The sequence below is a fragment of the Canis lupus genome, chromosome 19, assembly GCF_011100685.1.
Source record: "Canis lupus familiaris isolate Mischka breed German Shepherd chromosome 19, alternate assembly UU_Cfam_GSD_1.0, whole genome shotgun sequence".
In the NCBI taxonomy this organism is placed as follows: Eukaryota; Metazoa; Chordata; class Mammalia; order Carnivora; family Canidae; genus Canis; species Canis lupus.
The window spans coordinates 41,596,799-41,615,988 of record NC_049240.1 but is presented as its reverse complement, the minus strand read 5'-3'; the positions used below and the strand labels follow the sequence as shown (position 1 = coordinate 41,615,988).

Here is a 19,190-nt window from a genome sequence, read left to right as displayed (position 1 = left end):
TTTTTTTTTTTTTTTTTTTTTTTTAAATCACTGAATTAGATTTCAATGGGCAGTCAACATCCAGGAGTTTTCAGACAAATCCTGAAAGACTTTTGGGGTAATAATAGTTTGGAGGTTACTTTTTTCTTCCAGAAGGACTAATGTTTTTGAGGATTTGAATGACACATCAGAGCACAGGAGACCAGGGTTCTAACATTTTTTCTATGGAACTAACCACCCACTCCTCCAGAGAAAAGGCTTCTTTTAAAATAAAGCATCTAGTATATGTAATCTGACAATACACAAGGTAGTTCACTAAAGGCTGGAATGAGTTACAAAAGTAGAAAGACTTTGTCTTCAAAAGACCTCTCGTCCTAAAGAGAAACGGAGAAGAATGAATAAGCATATGTAGGTATACTGACATTTACGTAGGCATATATGTTATATATACACACACACAAGTTGTATATATGTTTACAGATACACTTATGGACAATATATTTAGCTCAATCTGACATATACAGAATTTTCCTCTTGTACAGGTACTAAAGATATGTGCCTCTCTTACTGTTAAAATGTGGTTATATATTTTTCTAAGCTCTTACTTATGTGAATGGAACAGAGAACATTAACCTGGTTCTAAAAATAGGAAAAAATAAATTTAAACCTGAGAACCAATTGGAAAGGAGACAAATAACCTAAGGCCAGTAGTAAAATTTAACTTTACAAACAAGCCTCAGTGGGTGTACCTTTAACTGGATCACAGCTTATAGAAACAAATAGCAATCTTTTCTAAAGAAGACTTGCGGTAAATAATGTAAGCTGGGGAATATTTCCTCAATAATGAAAATTCCTGTCAACCCAATTTTTTTCAGTTAAGAAAATATGGATAACTTTAAACAGATTTCCATATAGTATGTAATGTGCACACACACACACATACATACACACACAGGGGCTGCTATTGGATTTAAGAACAAATATATAATGAAGTCAGCAAAGATAGCTTTCCACAAATCTTAAGGTAAAAGTGTGCCTACTTTGAAAAAGGAATTTCTCTAAGTAGAATTCTGTCTAAATTTAGAATTTTTTTTACAATAAAATTTACTATTTACAATAGTATTTTACAATAGTATTCTCCTTATAAATAAGAGGGAAGCCTTATTACTTAATGCCCCTATCAATTAACTTATGTTAAAATACAAAGTATGGATTAGGGTGAAGTTTTTCCAATTTAAGTTGAATTAAGCCACACACGTGCTAGACATCTGAAACCTCATTATAGCAGTATATATACCACAGTAAATTTGAGTTCTCATTAAATCCTAGGATTCGTTTCAAAGCATAAACAAATGTCTCTGGAATGCCAAAATTCCCTTCTTGAACTCAAGAGTTAGAAATACCTCTTGCAGACGGCCCCATCCTCACATAATTTTCACTGATGGAAATTATCTAAGTTATCCTTAAAAGTTGGGCTTATTTTTTTTTTTTTTTTAGCTTGTACTACTTCTGAAGGTTACCAGTTTTATACGTCAATCAAGCATTTTCAAAAAAGTTTCCTTTAAGTCACAACAGCTTGACAAGTATCTTCATCTTCTTTATACTCTCAAATTTGATAGACACACTTCTACACATTTGCCTTTGCATACTGAAAATAGTCTTCAATGAAGTCTGCACTCCAAAGAAGTCCCTTTAATCCCTTGCTAATTTCCTATTTCATATAATTAGCATATTAAAAACTGGTGTTTAGCATAATTGTTATTAAGGTTTAGCTTTCATTGAAGATTTTGAGAAAGAATAAGAATTACCATGCATTGTTTATAAATTCTTAGCAGTGATTTTCCATTTTAAATGCCTAGAAAATCCTCTAGGGAGGGTCAAATAGTCCTCAGACATAGAAGTCACTTGAAAATCTTCCTTGTAATCATAAAACTGTCTTATATATTTCTTTGTACTAAAGTAAGGCTTATCTCTTAGACCACCTCTGCTTTGTCTATTTCCCTCCTGTTTTTATTAATCATATCTTAATCTTCCCTTCACCAAACTACTATATCTGTGGTGTTTAGGGGGTTTCTTTGCTTGTTTTTGCAACCTCTATGTTGATTTTATGATCCTCTGCCTTGTCTTTCCCCATAGGTTTGCATTAGCTTTGAGAGAAGAAACTATGATCACTATTTTACCATAAAACCTTAAAAAAAGAAAACACTCTGCCATCTTAGAACAGAAATATTCCTTGGTGGAATGGTAATTTTTCACTTTTCAATGAGCTATGGGTCTTTTAACAAAACTTTAGGGGAAAAAAAATAGGTCGAGATACTGGCCTTAATTGACACCTGATATCTTGTGTCATGTGTTTGTATGCTTTTCAAATTAATTAAGAATAGACACATGGATTTCCCTTCCATTCAACAACCTGTATAGAAAATCTAATCAAAAGGAGGTATCATAGTGCAGAAATAAATAGAATTATAATAGATGCCTATGCAGCTATTCTGTTCAAATATCTGCAGGATCACACTTTTCACAGCTTTAAAAATAAGGAATTTTCAACTATCATCAATTTATGCTCTATCTATTCAATTGATTAAAAAAATACATATTGGTCCTAATCTGATAGCCACTATGTAATCATGGGAGAAATTTGTGGTCTTTATTATGATTCTTAACTAAATCTTCAGCTCTGTTACATAGGAAAAGCCAACTAACAAGATCTAACAAAAGTTTGCCTGGGATGGTAATTTTATTAGACATCTATCTATATGGAAGGGTATCCTTCAGGGTTCCATTTATGAAAATGGCTTTGACTTTGGGGAAATAGGTAGAGAAATAGGTCAGAAAAGATATGAAAAACCGGAAACTTTGGTGTTGTTGAGAAGAAAAAATTTAGATGAAGAGTTTGGTGATGGAAAATAGTATTCCATTTTTAGAATACATGGATGAAACTACTAACTCTACTTATCACCGTAAAGTACTAGACATTCTTCCTACATTAGTATTTATATATTTTTAATACTTAAATATATGTATTTATATGTATAAATATATATATACAAACAAATTACTTTTATAATATGAATAATCAAATTACACTTCAAGACCATATAAAATCAGTTGGATTATTTCTTGTAAACATTATTATTGCTAGTAACACCAAGTTGGTCTCTGCATTACGTAGGAGTGGGCAAGGTTTCTATTACTAACTCTGTTATATTACTTTATGTCCTCTTAACCCTTCTTCTGAGCTTGTGATGACTTTTTATGAGCTACTTGTAACAAGACAATGACTTCAATTTCCATGAGAAATAATCAAGTGGGTAATTTTTTTTTTCAATTTTTTTGTTGTTGCTTCATACACTTTACCTGATTCTTGAGATCCAGTCTGGGACATGGGCGACCCCCATTGTAAGGTTTTTCTTTTAGCCATTTGGACCGAATTCTCACTCCAATCCCACAAGATGAACTGCAAGACCCCCAACTAGACCAGTCGCTTAACTTGCAATCAAAAGGGCATGGGATGACACATTCTTCTTGAATATAACCTGAAAGAAAAAGATTTATGTAAAGGGAGGAAAGCCTAATCAAAATGTACTGATCGAATTTACTTATTTACAGAAAGTAAATAATTACAGCTCAGATTTTTCAACAATGTCACTGCAATGGCTTCAGTGATTTTTCTGTTCAAATAAACAAAGATTTTAAGAGACAGGTACAAATTGTTAGGTTTGCATTCCAAATTTGTGCCATCTAACACTTTATAGCCAATTCTGTGAAGGAAGAGCAAAGTAGTTAGTCCTGCTTTCTGTTAGGAAGAAATAGTGTTTCAAAGCTAATGATGGCACTATCTCCCCTCATTGAGCCTTGGGTTCTATATAATTCTCACAATTCTCCATGTGGGACAGAGTGTATAGGAGAGTCCATCTCTATTAGTATCTGATCTGCAAGGCTTTCACTAAGAGAGCTCTTGATTCTCACTTTATGGCTTGGAGGTGGAAGAAGTACAGAGTGGACCAAAAATTAGGAAGAACAGGATATTATTTACCAACTACGGGAAGAATGAAAGATTGCATGATGAGATTATACTGGAATCAAGAGGCATGGGTAGACATGTACAGGCAGATGTTCTAGCTTTACCTAGACTTACACCTAATCCCAGTCCACTTCTTGCTATAGTCTTTCTCCGGATGATCTCATAATTTAACTATTACCTTTACTAATTATTACCAAATACATATTTCCTATGTTAATCTTACTACTAACTTCTCTAAGACCTACAGATCCACTCCTATTGGATTCCTAATTATCTTCAAATTCAACATATCTAAAACTGAAACCATCAATTTCCTTTAAAAACTGCTAATTCTCTTGTATCATTCATCTTAATTAAGTGCAACATATTTGATCCCTGTACCTGGTGTGCATGCCTGTATAATTTAATCCCTTTAAGTGTGGGCAAGACTTTGAATATAATGGGATGCCACTCCCATGATTAGGTTATGGTATATAGCAAAAAGGAAGGGAATTTGCCAATTTAATAATATGTCATATTAGTTGATTTTGAGATGATCAAAAAGGAAGATTGGGAGATTAGCCCAGGAAAGTAGCATAAGAAGACCCTGAACTCACCTCCTCTGTGGACATACAAATCTACACCTAGTTATATAGCAATTCCTCCTGAAAAACCGTGGCTGATTGAAAACCTTCTGCCCCAAAAAAGGTAGACCATGTAGAGAATGGCAAGACAGATGGTGACATGGTAGCTAAAGAAACCCCACAAGTAATGCTGGGAAGTACAGTGGGAAAAGATAGTACCGAGGGACCATGAGCAGGTTCGTCTACCTGGGGCCCAGAAACAAACAAACATGGTTTTAAAAAGCAACTAGAATGAAAAGAACAGTCTTAGAACCCTGCCAAATAGGCAGATGTTAGAACTCTCTCCAGGTTGGACAGGCTGGCTAGCATTACAATATACATTCCCCTTCCATCCTGCAGACATGAGCAGGGTCCACGCATCCTAGTCAGCCTGCTACCTCAGCAACCCCTGGACCCCTACCCCCATAAGCCCTAGATTATCTGGGGCACAGAAAAAAGCCAAAGTTTATTTATTTTTTTAAAGATTTTGTTTATTTATTCATGAGAGACACACAGAGAGAGAGAGAAAGGCAGGGACACAGGCAGAGGGAGAAGCAGGTTCCATGCAAGGAGCCTGACATGGGACTTGATCTCGGGTCTCCAGGATCAGGTCCTGGGCGGAAGGCAGCACTAAACCGCTGAGCTACCCGGGCTGTCCAAAAGCCAAAGTTTAAAAGAGCAACTAGAATATAAAGGATTCAGTCCTTGATCTCTGCCAAACAGTGGAAGAGTTTGCTGACTCCAAGGTGGAGAGTCCGGCAAGTGCCACAGTTAATGTTCTCCTTCCATCTTGATAGTGTGGACAAAAATAGGATCCAGGCACCATAGTTGACCTACTGCCTCAGTAAGCCTTTTGTCCCTAACCAACACTAGTGCCAGCTGTCCCATCAAGGAAGCCCCATGGCAGCCCATAATGGGACACACCTGGTCAGCACTCACCGTAGCTCCAGCCATCTTGCCAAGATGGCAAAGGCACAAAGCACCCCAGAACATTCCAAGTTTGTACCACTTAGCTCCATAAAACTTGGCAGGGTGACGCCTACATGAAGTGCTTTGGGAATACCTAGCCCATTTCCATCTCTGTTCTAGCCACTGTGCCAGGATGCCTTGGTATGGCATTCCTGGGATAGACAGCCCACGCCCATATAGGCTCCAGTCACCCTGCCAGGGTACTCCTATGCAGAGTACCCTCAGACATCCAAGCTTGCATCCACTTCAACTCAGCTGTCCTAGGACAGTCCCAGCATGGATAGTCCCAGGACTCCCAGCCCACAACAGCCATACCTCCAGTCATCCAGCCAAAGTCACCAGACACACCTCTAGTTTAGGTGAAGTAGCTGTTCTGCTGAATTCATACAAACAAAAACAAAGTCAAGCAAAATGAAGAGACAGAAGAATATGTTCTAAATGGGAAAAAAAAGAGGCAAAACCTCAGGAAATGAGTAATATGCTTGATATTGAAAGTGATGGTCACAAAGGTGTATACCAGACTGGAAAGAGGAGTGGATAAATTCAGAGAGAATGTCAAAGAAATAGAAACATACAAAAATAATAATCAGAGTTGAATATAATAACTTCAATGAAAAAATACATTAAAGGGAATCAACAGAAAATTAGAAGATGCAAAAGAATGAACCAGTGATCTGGAAGACTGGGTAATGGAAAGCAGCTAAACTGAATAGCAAAGAGACACAAGGAAAATAAATGAGGATAAGTTAAGGGATCCTTTGGACAACATCATATAAACACACATAAGCATTATTTGGGGTCTTAGAGAAAAGAGAATAAAAGGCAGAAAACTTATTTGAAGAAATAGTAGCTGAAAATTTTCCTAAGCTGGGGAATAAGAGATATCCAAGCTTAGAAAGCACAAAAAGCCTCAAACAAGATGAGCCCAAAGAGGTCCATATCACAACACACAACAATGAAAGTGGCAAAGACTAAAGATAAAGAGAGTTTTATGGGGCACCTGGATGGCTTAGTTGGTTAAGTGTGTCTGCCTTCACCTGGGGATATGATCCAAGGGTACTGGGATCAAGCCCCAAATCAAGCTCCCTGCACAGTGGGGAGCCTGCTTCTCCCTCTCACTCTGTCCCTTCCTTTGCTTATGTTCTCTCTCAAATAAAATCTTTAAATTAAAAAATAAAGATAAAGAGAATTTTAAAAGCAGCAAGAGAGAAGCAACTTTATGCACAAAGGAATCTCAAGAAGTCTATCAGCTGATTTTTATTTTTTTATTTTTATTTTTTTGAAGGTTTTTTATTTATTTATTCATGAAAGATAAAGAGAGAGAGGCAGAGACACAGGCAGAGGGAGAAGCAGGCTCCATGCAGGGAGCCTGATGTGGGACTCCATCCCGGGACTCCAGGAACACGCCCTGGACTGAAGGCAGGCACAAACTGTTAAGCCAGCCAGGGATCCCCCTATCAGCTGATTTTTAACAGAAACTTGGCAAACCAAAAAAGAGTGGCATGATTAGTCAAAGTCCTAAAGGGAAAAGAAAACAAAACAATATCCATAATTAAGAATACTCTTTTAAACAAGATCATTAATCATAATTAAAGAAGAAATAAAATGTTTTCCAAACAAAAGTCAAGAGTTCATCACCACTAAACTTACCTGAAAAGAAATTTTAAAGGAACTTCTGGGATCCCTGGGTGGCGCAGTGGTTTAGCGCCTGCCTTTGGCCCAGGGCATAATCCTGGAGTCCCAGGATCGAGTCCCGCATCAGGCTCCCTGCATGGAGCCTGCTTCTCCCTCTGCCTGTGTCTCTGCCTCTCTCTCTCTGTGTCTCTCATGAAAAAATGAATAAAATCTTAAAAAAAAAGAGAGAAAAGAAGAAGAAGAAGAAAGAAGAAAGAAGAAGAAGAAGAAGAAGAAGAAGAAAAAAGATGTAAAATATGACAACATGTACATGAACTATGGAGGGAAGAGTAAAAATGTTATTTTAGAATGTTTTCAAACTTAAGTGACCACCAACTTAATACAGACTGCTATATATTTAGGATGTCATATATGAATATCATGGTAACCACCAACCAAAATTTATAATAGAAACACAAAAATATAAACAGAAAAAAGCCAAGCATAAGACTACAGAAAGTCATCAATTACAAGATAAGAAAGGAGCAGAGAAGTACATAAACAACCAGAAAACAATAAGAAAATGGCATTGTGTATAAATATCAATAATTACTTTCAATGTAAATGAGCTAAATGCTGTAATCAAAATATGTAAGTTAACTGAATGGATGAAAATCAAGCCCCAACTCTATACTACCCATAAGAGACTCACTTGCTATAGACCTAAAGATACATACAAACTAGAAGGGAAAGTATAGAAAAAGATATTCCATGCAAATGGAAGTGAGGGAGAAAAAAGCTGACATAGCAGAATTTATATTAGACAAAATAGCTTTAAATCAAAGATTGTTTTGGGCAGCTGGGTGGCTCAGTGATTAAGCATCTGCCTTTGGCTCAGGTTGTAAACCTGGGGTCCTGGGATTGAGTCCTGCATCAGGCTCCCCACAAGGAGTCTGCTTCTCCCTCTGCCTATATCTCTGTCTCTATGTGTCTCTCATGAATAAATAAAATCTTTAAACAAAACAAAACAAAAACAACAAAGACTATATCAAGAGATAATGACACTAAATAATGCTAAGGTGATCAATTCAGTTATAACGATTTCATATATCAAGTCATCCAACACTGGAGCACCCAAATACATAAAGCAATTATTTGAAGACATAAAAGTTGAAACTGACAATAATAGAACAATAATAAAGGACTCTAATATCCCATTTATATCAATGGATAGATAATCCAGGTAGAAAAAATGAATAAAAAGCAGTGGCTTTGGATAACACATTAGACCAGGTGGACTTAAGATATACACAGAAAATTCCATCCCAAAACACACAATACACATTCTTTTGGGGGCCCATGGAACATTCTCCGGGATAGATGTGTAGGTCATAAAGCAGGTCCCAATAAATTTAGGAAGATTGAAATCTTATCAAGCATCTATCTTTTCCAATCCCAATGGTATGAAGCTAGAAATCAATTATAAGAAAAGGACTAAAAAAAGACACATTCACATGGAAGTTCAATAATATGCTACTAAACAACCAGTGAGTCAATGGAGAAATCAAACTGAAGAAGGTTTTAAACCTGAGACAAATGACAATAAAAATGTAGTGGTCTGAAAGTTTTTGGACATTATGAAATGTATTCTAAGAAGGAAATTTGTAGTGATACAGGCTTATCTCAAGAAACAAACAAAACCAAATTATCTAATCTTATGACTAAAGAATTAGAAAATGAAGAATAAAGTAAGCCTAAAGTTAGAAAGAAGGAAATAATAAATTCAGAGGAGAAATAAAAGAGAGCTGAAAAAATAGAAAAGATAAAAAGACAAAATTGACAAACTTTAGCCAGATTACAAAAAAAGACCCCCCCAAATAAATAAAATCAAAAATGAAAGAGAAGAAGTGACAGCTGATACCACAAATACATAAAGGATCATAAGATTGTAGGCCAACAAATTGGACAACCTAGAAGAAATAGATAAATGCTTAGAAAAGGAAATCTTTCAAAACTAAATCAGAGGGATCCCTGGGTGGCTCAACAGTTTAATGCCTGCCTTTGGCCCAGGGCATGATCCCGGAGTCCTGGGATTGAGTCCCACATTGGGCTCCCTACATGGAGCCTGCTTCTCCCTCTGCCTGTGTTTCTGCCCCTCCCCCCCCCCTTTGTGTGTCTCTCATGAATAAATAAATAAAATCTTAAAAAAAAAAAAACTAAATCAGGAAGAAATTAAAAATCTGAATAGAGGGATGCCTGGGTGACTCAGTGGTTGGGGGTCTGCCTTCCACTCAGGATGTGATCTCAGGGCCCAGGATTGAGTCCTGTACTGGGCTCCATGCAGGAAGCCTGCTTTTCACTCTGCCTATGTCTTTGCCTCTCTATCTCTCTCTGTCTCTCATGAATAAATAAATAAAATCTTTTAAAAATATGAATAGATTATGAGTAATAAAACTAAATCAGTTATCAAAAAAAACCCAAAACTATAAGACAAAAGTCCAAGACCAGATGTATTTACAGGTAAATTCTATTAAACACTTACAATGCCAGCATTACCAAAGACACTATAAAAAACTACAGGCCAACATCCCAACAAACATAGATGCAAAAATCCTCAACAAAATATTAAGAAACTGAATTCAATAATACATAAAAGGATCATTCACCGTGATCTAGTGGTATTTATTCTGGGGATGCAAGGATGGTTCAATATCCACAAATCAATCAGTATGATATACTACATCAATGAAACAAAGGATAAAAATGATTAGGTCCTCATCTCAATATACACAGAAAAAGCCTTTGACAAAATTCAACATCCATTTATGATAAAAACTCACAATGGAGTGGTCTTATAGGGTACGCATCTCAGCATAATTAAGGCCATATATGACAAATCCAGAGCTAACATCATACTAAACAGTGAAAAAAAAGTTTTCTGTAATGTTAGGAAAAAACAAAACAAAACAAAACAACAACAACAAAAAAAACAAGGATGTTCATTCTTACCAGCTTCATTTAACATAGTGCTAGAAATCCTAGTCATAGTAGTCAGACAAAATGGGCATCCAAATTGCTAAGAAAACATTAAATCTTCACTATTTGCAGATGACATGATGCTATACATATAAAAAAAAAACCTACAGAAGGCAACAAAAATTATTAGAATAAATGAATTCAGTAAAATTATAGGGTATGAAATAGAAATATGTTGTGTTTCTATATATTAAAAGCAAATTAGCAGAAAGGGAAATTAACAATCTCATTTATAATTGCACCAAAAAGCATAAAATACCTAAGAATAAACTGAACCAAGGAGATGAAATACTTATACTCTGAAAACTATAAAATGCTAATTAAAGAAACTGAAGATGACACAGACTAGAACATATCCCAAGCTCGTGGATGAGAAGAATCAATATTGTTAAAATGTCTATTTTAACCTCAAGCAAAGGACAGATTTAATGCAGTGCCTCTCAAAACACCAATGTCATTATTCATAATATAGAACAAATACTAAAATTTGTATGGGGCCATAAATGATTAGCCAAATAGCCAAAAGCACTCCTAAGAAGAAAGAACAAAACTGGAGTTATCATAATCCTAGATTTCAAGATTTACAACAAAGCTCTAATAAAACAGTATGGTACCAGGCCAAAAAGAGACACACAGGTCAACAGAACATTATATAGGGCAGAAAAATAAAACTATGTTTATATGATCAGTTAATCTATGACAAAGAGTGCAAAAATATACAATGGAGAAAAGATAGTTTCTTCAACAAATGGTTCTGGGAAAACTGGACAGCTACATGCAAAAGAATGAAACTGGGCCACTTTCTTACACTATATGCAAAAATAAATTCAAAATGGATTAAAGACCTAAATGTGAGACCAGAAACCATAGAACCCCTAGGAGAAAATAGAGGCAGTAATCTCTTAGATGTTGACTTTAGCTACATTTTTCTAGATAGGTCTCCTCAAGTAAGGGAAACAAGCTATTGGGGCTACAACAAAATAAAAATGTTTTGCACAGCAAAGGAATCTATCAATAAAACAATAAGGTAACCTGAATGGGAGAAGATATATGCAAATAATATGTCTGACAGGGGTAATATCCAAAATATATAAAGAACTCTTACAACTCAACACAAGAGAAAACCAAAACAAATCCAATTAGAATATAAGCAGAAGACTTGAATATTTTTCAAAAGAAGACATACAAATGGCCAAGAGATGCATGAAAAGATGTTTAATATCACTAGTCATCAGATAACTGCAAATAAAAACCCCAAAGAGACATGATCTTATACCTCTAAGAATGGCTAGTACCAAAAAGACAAGTAATAACAAATGTTGGTGAGGATGTAGAGAAAATGGAACCCTCACACACTGCTGGTGGGAATGTAAATTGGTACAACCACTGTGGAAACCAGTATGGTGTTTCCTCAAAAAATTAAAAACAGAAATACCATATGATCCAGTAATCCCACTACTGGGTATTTGCCCAGAGAAAACAAAGTAACCAGCTTGGGAAGCCATATATGCACCCTATGTCTATAGTAGCATTATTTGCAATAGCTAAAGTAAGAAAGCAACTCAAGTGCCCATCAGCTGATGAGTAGATAAATAAGTAGTGTGTATATATAATGGGATGTTATTCAGTCATAAATAAGAATGAAATCTTGCCATTTGTGACATGGATAGACCTAGAGGGTATTATTCTAAATGAAATAAATTAGGGAAAGATAAATACCACATGACTTCACTTATATGTGGATAACAACCAAACAAAAAACAAGGTAGAAACAGACTCAGAGAACAGAACTTCAGAGAACAAACCAAAGGTTTCATTGGGGAGGATAGTGAAAGGATGGGCAAAATGTGTGAAGGGGAATGGGGGGTACAAGCTTCTAGCTATGGGATGTGTAAGTCAGAAGGAAGAACTTTACAGAATAGGGAATGAAGTCAATGGTATTTTAATAGTGTTATATGGTGATAGATGGTAGCTCCACTTGTCAGCATAACATGAGAGAAGTAGTCATCAAAGCAATGTTGTAAACATGAAAATATTATGTTTTGTGTTAACTATATTTCAATAATAATTAAAAAGGACACTGTGTCCATGAAAGAGTATTAGGTGCAAAACAAATAGCTACCACAACAAGAACAAAAAAGGAGGGAGGAGTTAATCTGGGGGTGGGCATGACTTAATCAGGTGAAAACTCTTAACAGAGTTTCTGTGGAGTAAGAGATCTTCTGTTGGCCTTAAAGATGCAAACAGCCATGGAAAAAATGCCTGTGGAGTGGCCACACTTCAGGCGACTGCAAGCACCCTCCAAAATCTGAAGGCAGCCTAGGTCTGTCAACCAGTGGGAGAGCAGGGACCTCAGCCCACAGTTCTCACCAGATGAATTCTGCCAAGAATTCCAAGGGAGTTTGGAAGAGGAGCTTCCCCAAGTCATGCCTCTGCTGGCATAACTGTAGCCTGTTGAGACTCCTAAGCAGAGAATCTAGGAAAGCCATTCCTGTGCTTCTGACCCATGGAAATGGAGATAATAAATGTTTTGAGCTGCTGAGTCTTTACTGATTTACGTGGCAATTAAAAATTAACATATTATCCCCAATAAAAATCTGTTCTCTTAAACCTTCCTCTATCATTTTATTTATTTATTTTAAATATTGTTTTTTTTAAGATTATTTATTTATTTATTCATGAGACACAGAGAGAAAGAGGCAGAGACACAGGCAGAGGGAGAAGCAGGCTCCATGCAGGGAGCCCGACGAGGGACTCAATCCTGGGACCCCAGGATCAGGCTCTGGGCTGAAGGCAGCGCTAAACCGCTGAGCCACTGGGGCTGCCCCCTCTATTATTTTGTACATATATTATTAGGTATAATAAATTCCAATTGTTGAAGCATCACAGACATGGTCATTTGCTCTATAATTCCTGGTTCAAGATCTTACAGTTTCTGGCCCCGAATACCATAATATTTTCTCCACCAGTCTCCCTTTTTACTAATCATTCCTTTTGTTATTGGCCAGTCACTCCAAAGGAAAAGTAACTTTTCTAAAAGTAACTTATGGTATTCCTACTTTGAAAACCTTTGCTGATTTCCTTAAAACTAAACTGCCATCTACTTTGCAAAAACTATAAAATTCCTTACAAGAGGCTCTATAAACAAAGATTTTTGACCCTGGCTGTAAGATATATTCCCACTGCACAAGACACACTACAGATCAATTTGACCAGAATGTCATGGAATAGGACCTAGAGGAATACCAAGAGGAATCTAAAGTGTAGTCAAAGCTGAGGGCCACCTCCAGAACTCATTCTCCACCTGCCCTTCCCTCTCCTGAATCTTGAAGTATGTCCCCATAGACGAATTCATCTTCTCTAGTAATGCCCATGCGTTTCCTCATGCAGAAAAATTTTCTCCAACCGGGTTAGCCTTCCTCATTCATTACATCAGCCACTCCTTGCCAACAGAGTCAACCACCTGGTGCCACCATTTGTCTGCCGTGCCAGTCTGGCAAAACTTCAGACCTAGATTGGTCCAACTGTTTTCCTATTCTGCTTCATCCTGGATGACCAGCAGAGATGAAGAAAATGCTAACTCTACACTTGTGACACTGTTAATTTCACACTTGTGACAACCACATTCTCATACCGACTAGAGATTTTTCTGAGTTTCCTCTCACTCCCATTTCATATTACAGCTTGTTCAAACCTTTTCCACCTGTTCTCAAACTTTTAAGACCTCAACCCTTCTTTCCCAGAGAAAAACAGAAATAAGAACTCCTTTAAACTCCTGTGAATATGTCTCTACTCATTCCCATGTTTTTCTTTAGTCTACATATCATAATGGAAAAGACATCCATTTTTCCTATGTAGGACACATTTTTACTGTTTAAGTTCTCTACAACTCTTTCAGGACCTTATTTCCTTGATTGTATTTTCCCCTGCCTCCCCATATGTGTGTGTCTGTGTGTTTGCATATATGTGTTATATACATATTTTAAGTTCTACATTAAACAAATAAAAATAAATAATATTTAAGTTCAATTTCTCTTTAATATTATAATGATTTTACACCAAACATCTAAGGGTCATCAGGAAGGATCTTTGTGAGGTTGAGAAAAATTACTCCATTTGAGGTCATTAAAAGACTAATTTTCAGGCAGCCCTGGTGGCTCAGCAGGTTAGCACCACCTTCAGCCGGGGGCGTGATCCTGGAGACCCAGGATGGAGTCCCACGTCAGGCTTCCTGCATGGAGCCTGCTTCTCCCTCTGCCTGTGTCTCTGCCTTTCTCTCTCTGTGTCTCTCATGAATAAATGAATAAAATTTAAAAAAAAAGACTAATTATCTACTGTTTAACATAATTATAATTCTATAGTTCTTTCTAAGGAGACTTAAGTACAAATTTAGGGTTAGGTACATAACAAATGCTAATGTAAGATTAAATACATACGACAAGCATTGCTTAATTTTATAGAGGAACTGAGTCAGAACATGACTCCATTTGCCACTGAATGAAAGCAGAGGACTAGTAAGTGGAATTAGTTCTCATAGCATGCAAGTTTCAAATATAAAATTCCAGGAGACTTTATATAAATAACTTTTAAAGATTTCAATCCCTGGGGTGCCTGGATGCCTCAGTGGTTGAGTGTCTGCCTTTGGCAGGTCGTGATCCTAGAGTCTTGGGATCAAGTTCCACATCAGGCTATCCATAGGGAGCCTGCTTCTCTCTCTGCCTATGTCTCTGTCTCTCTCTGTTTCTCTGATGAATAAATAAATAAAATTAAAAAGAAAAGATTTGAATCCCCATATAGAACCTATTTTAAAGTGTATTTTGAATTAGATGCTCTTTTAATGCAATGAGATTTTTAGATCATTTTCATCTATGCTTGCATGTTGAAGGATTTGAGAGAGCCTGTAGCAACACATTTTTTTTTCTTTCACCATAAGACATAAACCCAGAGGATCTCTATGAAAGTCAAGGTCATAAATTCAAGGAGTATAAAATAATTTTGAAATTCAACAGGATTAAGCAACAGTGACATTTATTTTCAGGAAAGTTTTTTTTTTCTTTTCTTTTTTTTTTTCTTTTTTACAGGAAAGTTATTTTCATGCTAAAGCATACCCCAAAGGAAAGGCCATAGTAAGAACTATTAATAATTGCATATTTTTATACCTATTTCATAATTGAAAGGATTAGCTTTACCCACATACTTAATACTTAAAATTTTTGGCAACAGAATATGATCAAATGTGACTACATACAAGGTTAACCTGCCATATGAGAATTCCAAATCTTGACTATGTAAACTTCACTAATGTTTTAAAAACTCATTTACATAAAATATACCACAGAATAGCTTCACTGGCAACATTCATAGATCTAAATCCAATTGCTATGAAAGAGGCAGTTTTTCTGACAAAAATATTTTACGCTACAATTTATATGCAGAATACATTGCTTGGACCATCATATTACTTGGCCCACGGATGCTTCATGTTCCATCTTAGTTATCCATATGCATATGAAGATAGGTATGAAGTAGTCATTATAGGATTATCAATAGAACATGAACCCACACTGTGATTGTAAAGTAAAAGACATTACACATAGCAGGTGCTCAAAAAGTGCTTGTTTATATTATGGATAAAGATGAACTGAATAGGATCCATTAACAGTATCTCTTATGTGTATTGTAACTAAAGAAATTTATTCAATGACTTATACCCAATGAGACTGAAGCCCAGAAACCTGGAATGACTTTTCAATCTATATTACTAAATCCAAACTTCGCTCTTTAGATAGCTACAACGGACACAGGTGGAAACACAGCTCGCTGAATCAGGTGGTCTCAGATAAAACTACTTCCAAGGATATTACCCATGCATTGTTTTTCTTCCATCATTCAAGTACTAATAGTAACACATCCCCACCACTTGAAAGATCTTGTTTTGGAGAATATGAAATATTGATGATATTAAGCCTGAGGAAATAACCTAGATCAATTTATTAATATTTTCCTACTGTGTAAAAATAACAGCAAACATCCGAACTAGACAGGGCATGTTCTATTTACTGACACTGCTAAAATAATGAGAATACAGTCCCAATAATAAGACAGGGAGAAGATAAAATGTTGATCGTTGCTTTCTTACTTCCAAATGAGAAATCTGAGAGCACCTTGTGAATTAAAATGAGATAGTGTCTTAATTTATTAATCTTTAAAGATTTACTATTTTAATTTATATATCTTAGTGGCACTATTTACCTATTAATACCCCATACTGAAAAGTATCTAATGGCTTAAAGTACTTTAAAGTATTTGTTTAGGGGAGACACCTGGGTGGCTCAGCAGTTGAGCAACTCCCTTCAGCCCAGGGCGTGATCCTGGGGTCCTGGGATCGAGTCCCACAACAGGCTCCCTGCATGGGGCCTACTTCTCCCTCTGCCTGTATCTCTCCCTTTCTCTCTCTCACTTTCTCTGTGTCTATAATGAATAAATGAATAAAATCTTTAAAAAAATGTATTTGTTTAGGGGAAGTAGCCAGAAACATGATGGCTAATGTTTTGACAATGTTGCAATAACAACTTGAGAAAGTGGATTAATACTTTGCCATTGTTCTCAAGGGAAGAACTGACTATATTAAACATTTATTTAAAATATCAATCCAGTGACACCTGGATGGCACAGTTGGTTAAGATTCTGACTCTTGGTTTCAGCTCATCTCAGGGTCATGAGATTGAACCCTCTGAGCCTACTTAAGACTCTCCTCTCTCCCTACTGCCCTCTCAAAATAAATAAATCTTAAAAAAATAAAATAAAATCTTGATCCATTAGTGTGTGGAAATGTAGATCAAATTCAGTAAGACTGCCAGCTTGTTTAGGTAAATTTTTATTTTGACCTAATACTGCTTCTAAATAGCAGCTACGTTTCTTTCGAAGACGGTACCGACTTTGTTTAGGCCTCTGTGGGGTCTGAGACAGGAAAGTTGGAAAGCCCCAGAATTATCATTACCTCTTGTTTTTTTTAAATTCTGAGTTATCAAACAAAGGTTTTGAAAGACTCTCTAGTAAAATGAAAGTATCTTTACTGCATATTACTTTTTAGGCCATCAGAAAGCTTCTCTAATGTTAAACCTTATAAAATGATGGTTATGATATTCCAAATAAGAAAGTATCTGTTGGACTGACAGCCTAATCAGATACCCGAAATACAGTTGATTAGAAGTTACACAAAATTCAAACCATCATGTTGAGGAAAGAGTATTCTTGGACTCTTTAAAACTCAAATATTTCATAACATACTTATTAAAATTTAATCATCTAAGTATCAACTAGTTTCTTTAATTAAAAATATAACTTACTGGTGTTCTTTTAGATGCAGATGGGCTATTCAAAGTCATGTAAGCCAATAGCTTCATTTTATAGACTAGTCAGAAATAGAAAGGGAACTCTAAACCAGACTTGATTGAGCTACTCAGCTCACTGGCAAGAAGAAAAAAAAATCACTATAGGGACCCAGAATGTTCTTTTTAGTGCTAGAGTAATAAAGTAGGAAATCAACCCTGCCCTTAAAGAAATTCATATTTTGGAAGGCATCAGTCTTATAAATGGGGAAAAATGGCATATAATTAACTACTTAAATCTTGTGATAACAAATAATAAACAGAAATTTTAAGACAATAGGAGGTATAATGAATGCACATCTGATCTATTTTTAAAATAATTATTGTGAAAATATTGGCATTATATGTGGTAGACAGATTTTTGTCTAATTGCTTGAGATGGTTCACCTGCTAAGACTAAATGTATCAGTGTCAATTTATTAGTCAATCAACCAAATCATATAAGGAACTGATCTTTTAAATTGAGTTGTCCAAGCAATTTAATTGAGATGGTATTTCCAGTTGTTCATATAGACCAAGTTTCACATTAACAACCTTGTGCCCAGTTCCTCCAGGCAGACAAAAGAGATGTTTTTCTCTTAGAAGACATGAGAATATTAGGACAAACAGAACATTAGACACAGAACAATCTGAACTGTTCAATTAGGACAGTATGTACTAAAGCAGTTTTTATCAATACTACAAATAAATGCTATTAAAATTAGTGACTGAAAGCTTTCACCACAGAATAAATTTGACATTTGAAACACTACAAGGTACACAGATGGTTGACAAACCAGTAGTGCTGTGTAATTCTTAGAACTGTGGCAGCAAGAAACTGTATGAAGTCTGTCATTACATTTCCTTCCCCTAAAAAATCTTGACTCGAAACACACCCAACATTCTCTACACTTCTTTAAAAAAATCCTGAAAGTTGATCTGAGAGAGTACCTTGTATTCATCAGTGTTATTGCCCAAATATTTTAGGTTCTGCTCCCTGATCCTTGAAGTTAGGTGTGATCTTTAATTGCTTTAGCCAATGAGATGTGAGAAGTGAAACATGCCACTTCTAGGTGGAAGCCTAAGAGCTCAAATGTACTTTGCATACTCTTTCTTTCCTTTGAGCCACAGGGACCAAAAATGTGAGATAGTGGCAACTCCATTAGCCAGGGTTCCTGAGTAAAGCAAAACCCCTAGCTAACCCAAGATGGACATGGATAGTAAGTGATCTATGTGACTTTCAACCATTATGATCTTGAAATATTGGTTGCATTTATTATTGTACCATAATCTACATCATCCTGATGGATCTACCTTGGAGTAGCAAAGTTTATCTTTCAGAAAATAAAGAGCAAGTCCCACAGAATATTTAAAGCATTTTGAGAACTTATATATAATGCCCTGACACCATAAAATTAAGCCATATCAGCAGTTAGTCTATTTTAAAAGGGAACAGCATCAAATGAGAACTTGACCTTGAAAAAGTTGAGCCTATGGATATGTAATTCAGGAAAATTTATAATTTATTATTTAAAAAAAGAACTAGAGATATGGATTATAAATCAAGGTCTAACCTTATGTGATCTGGAATAA

General features: G+C 35.9%; 1 protein-coding gene across 1 annotated transcript in view; it reads right to left on the bottom strand.

The window, feature by feature from the left end:
- THSD7B (thrombospondin type 1 domain containing 7B) overlaps nucleotides 1-19,190 on the bottom strand; it is a 725,201-nt gene that overhangs the window by 182,355 nt on the left and 523,656 nt on the right. Inside the window, exon 14 of the mRNA XM_038565098.1 lies at nucleotides 3,340-3,518. Within this exon, the coding sequence (XP_038421026.1) occupies nucleotides 3,340-3,518 (179 nt within the window). The remainder of the gene's footprint in view (nucleotides 1-3,339; nucleotides 3,519-19,190) is intronic.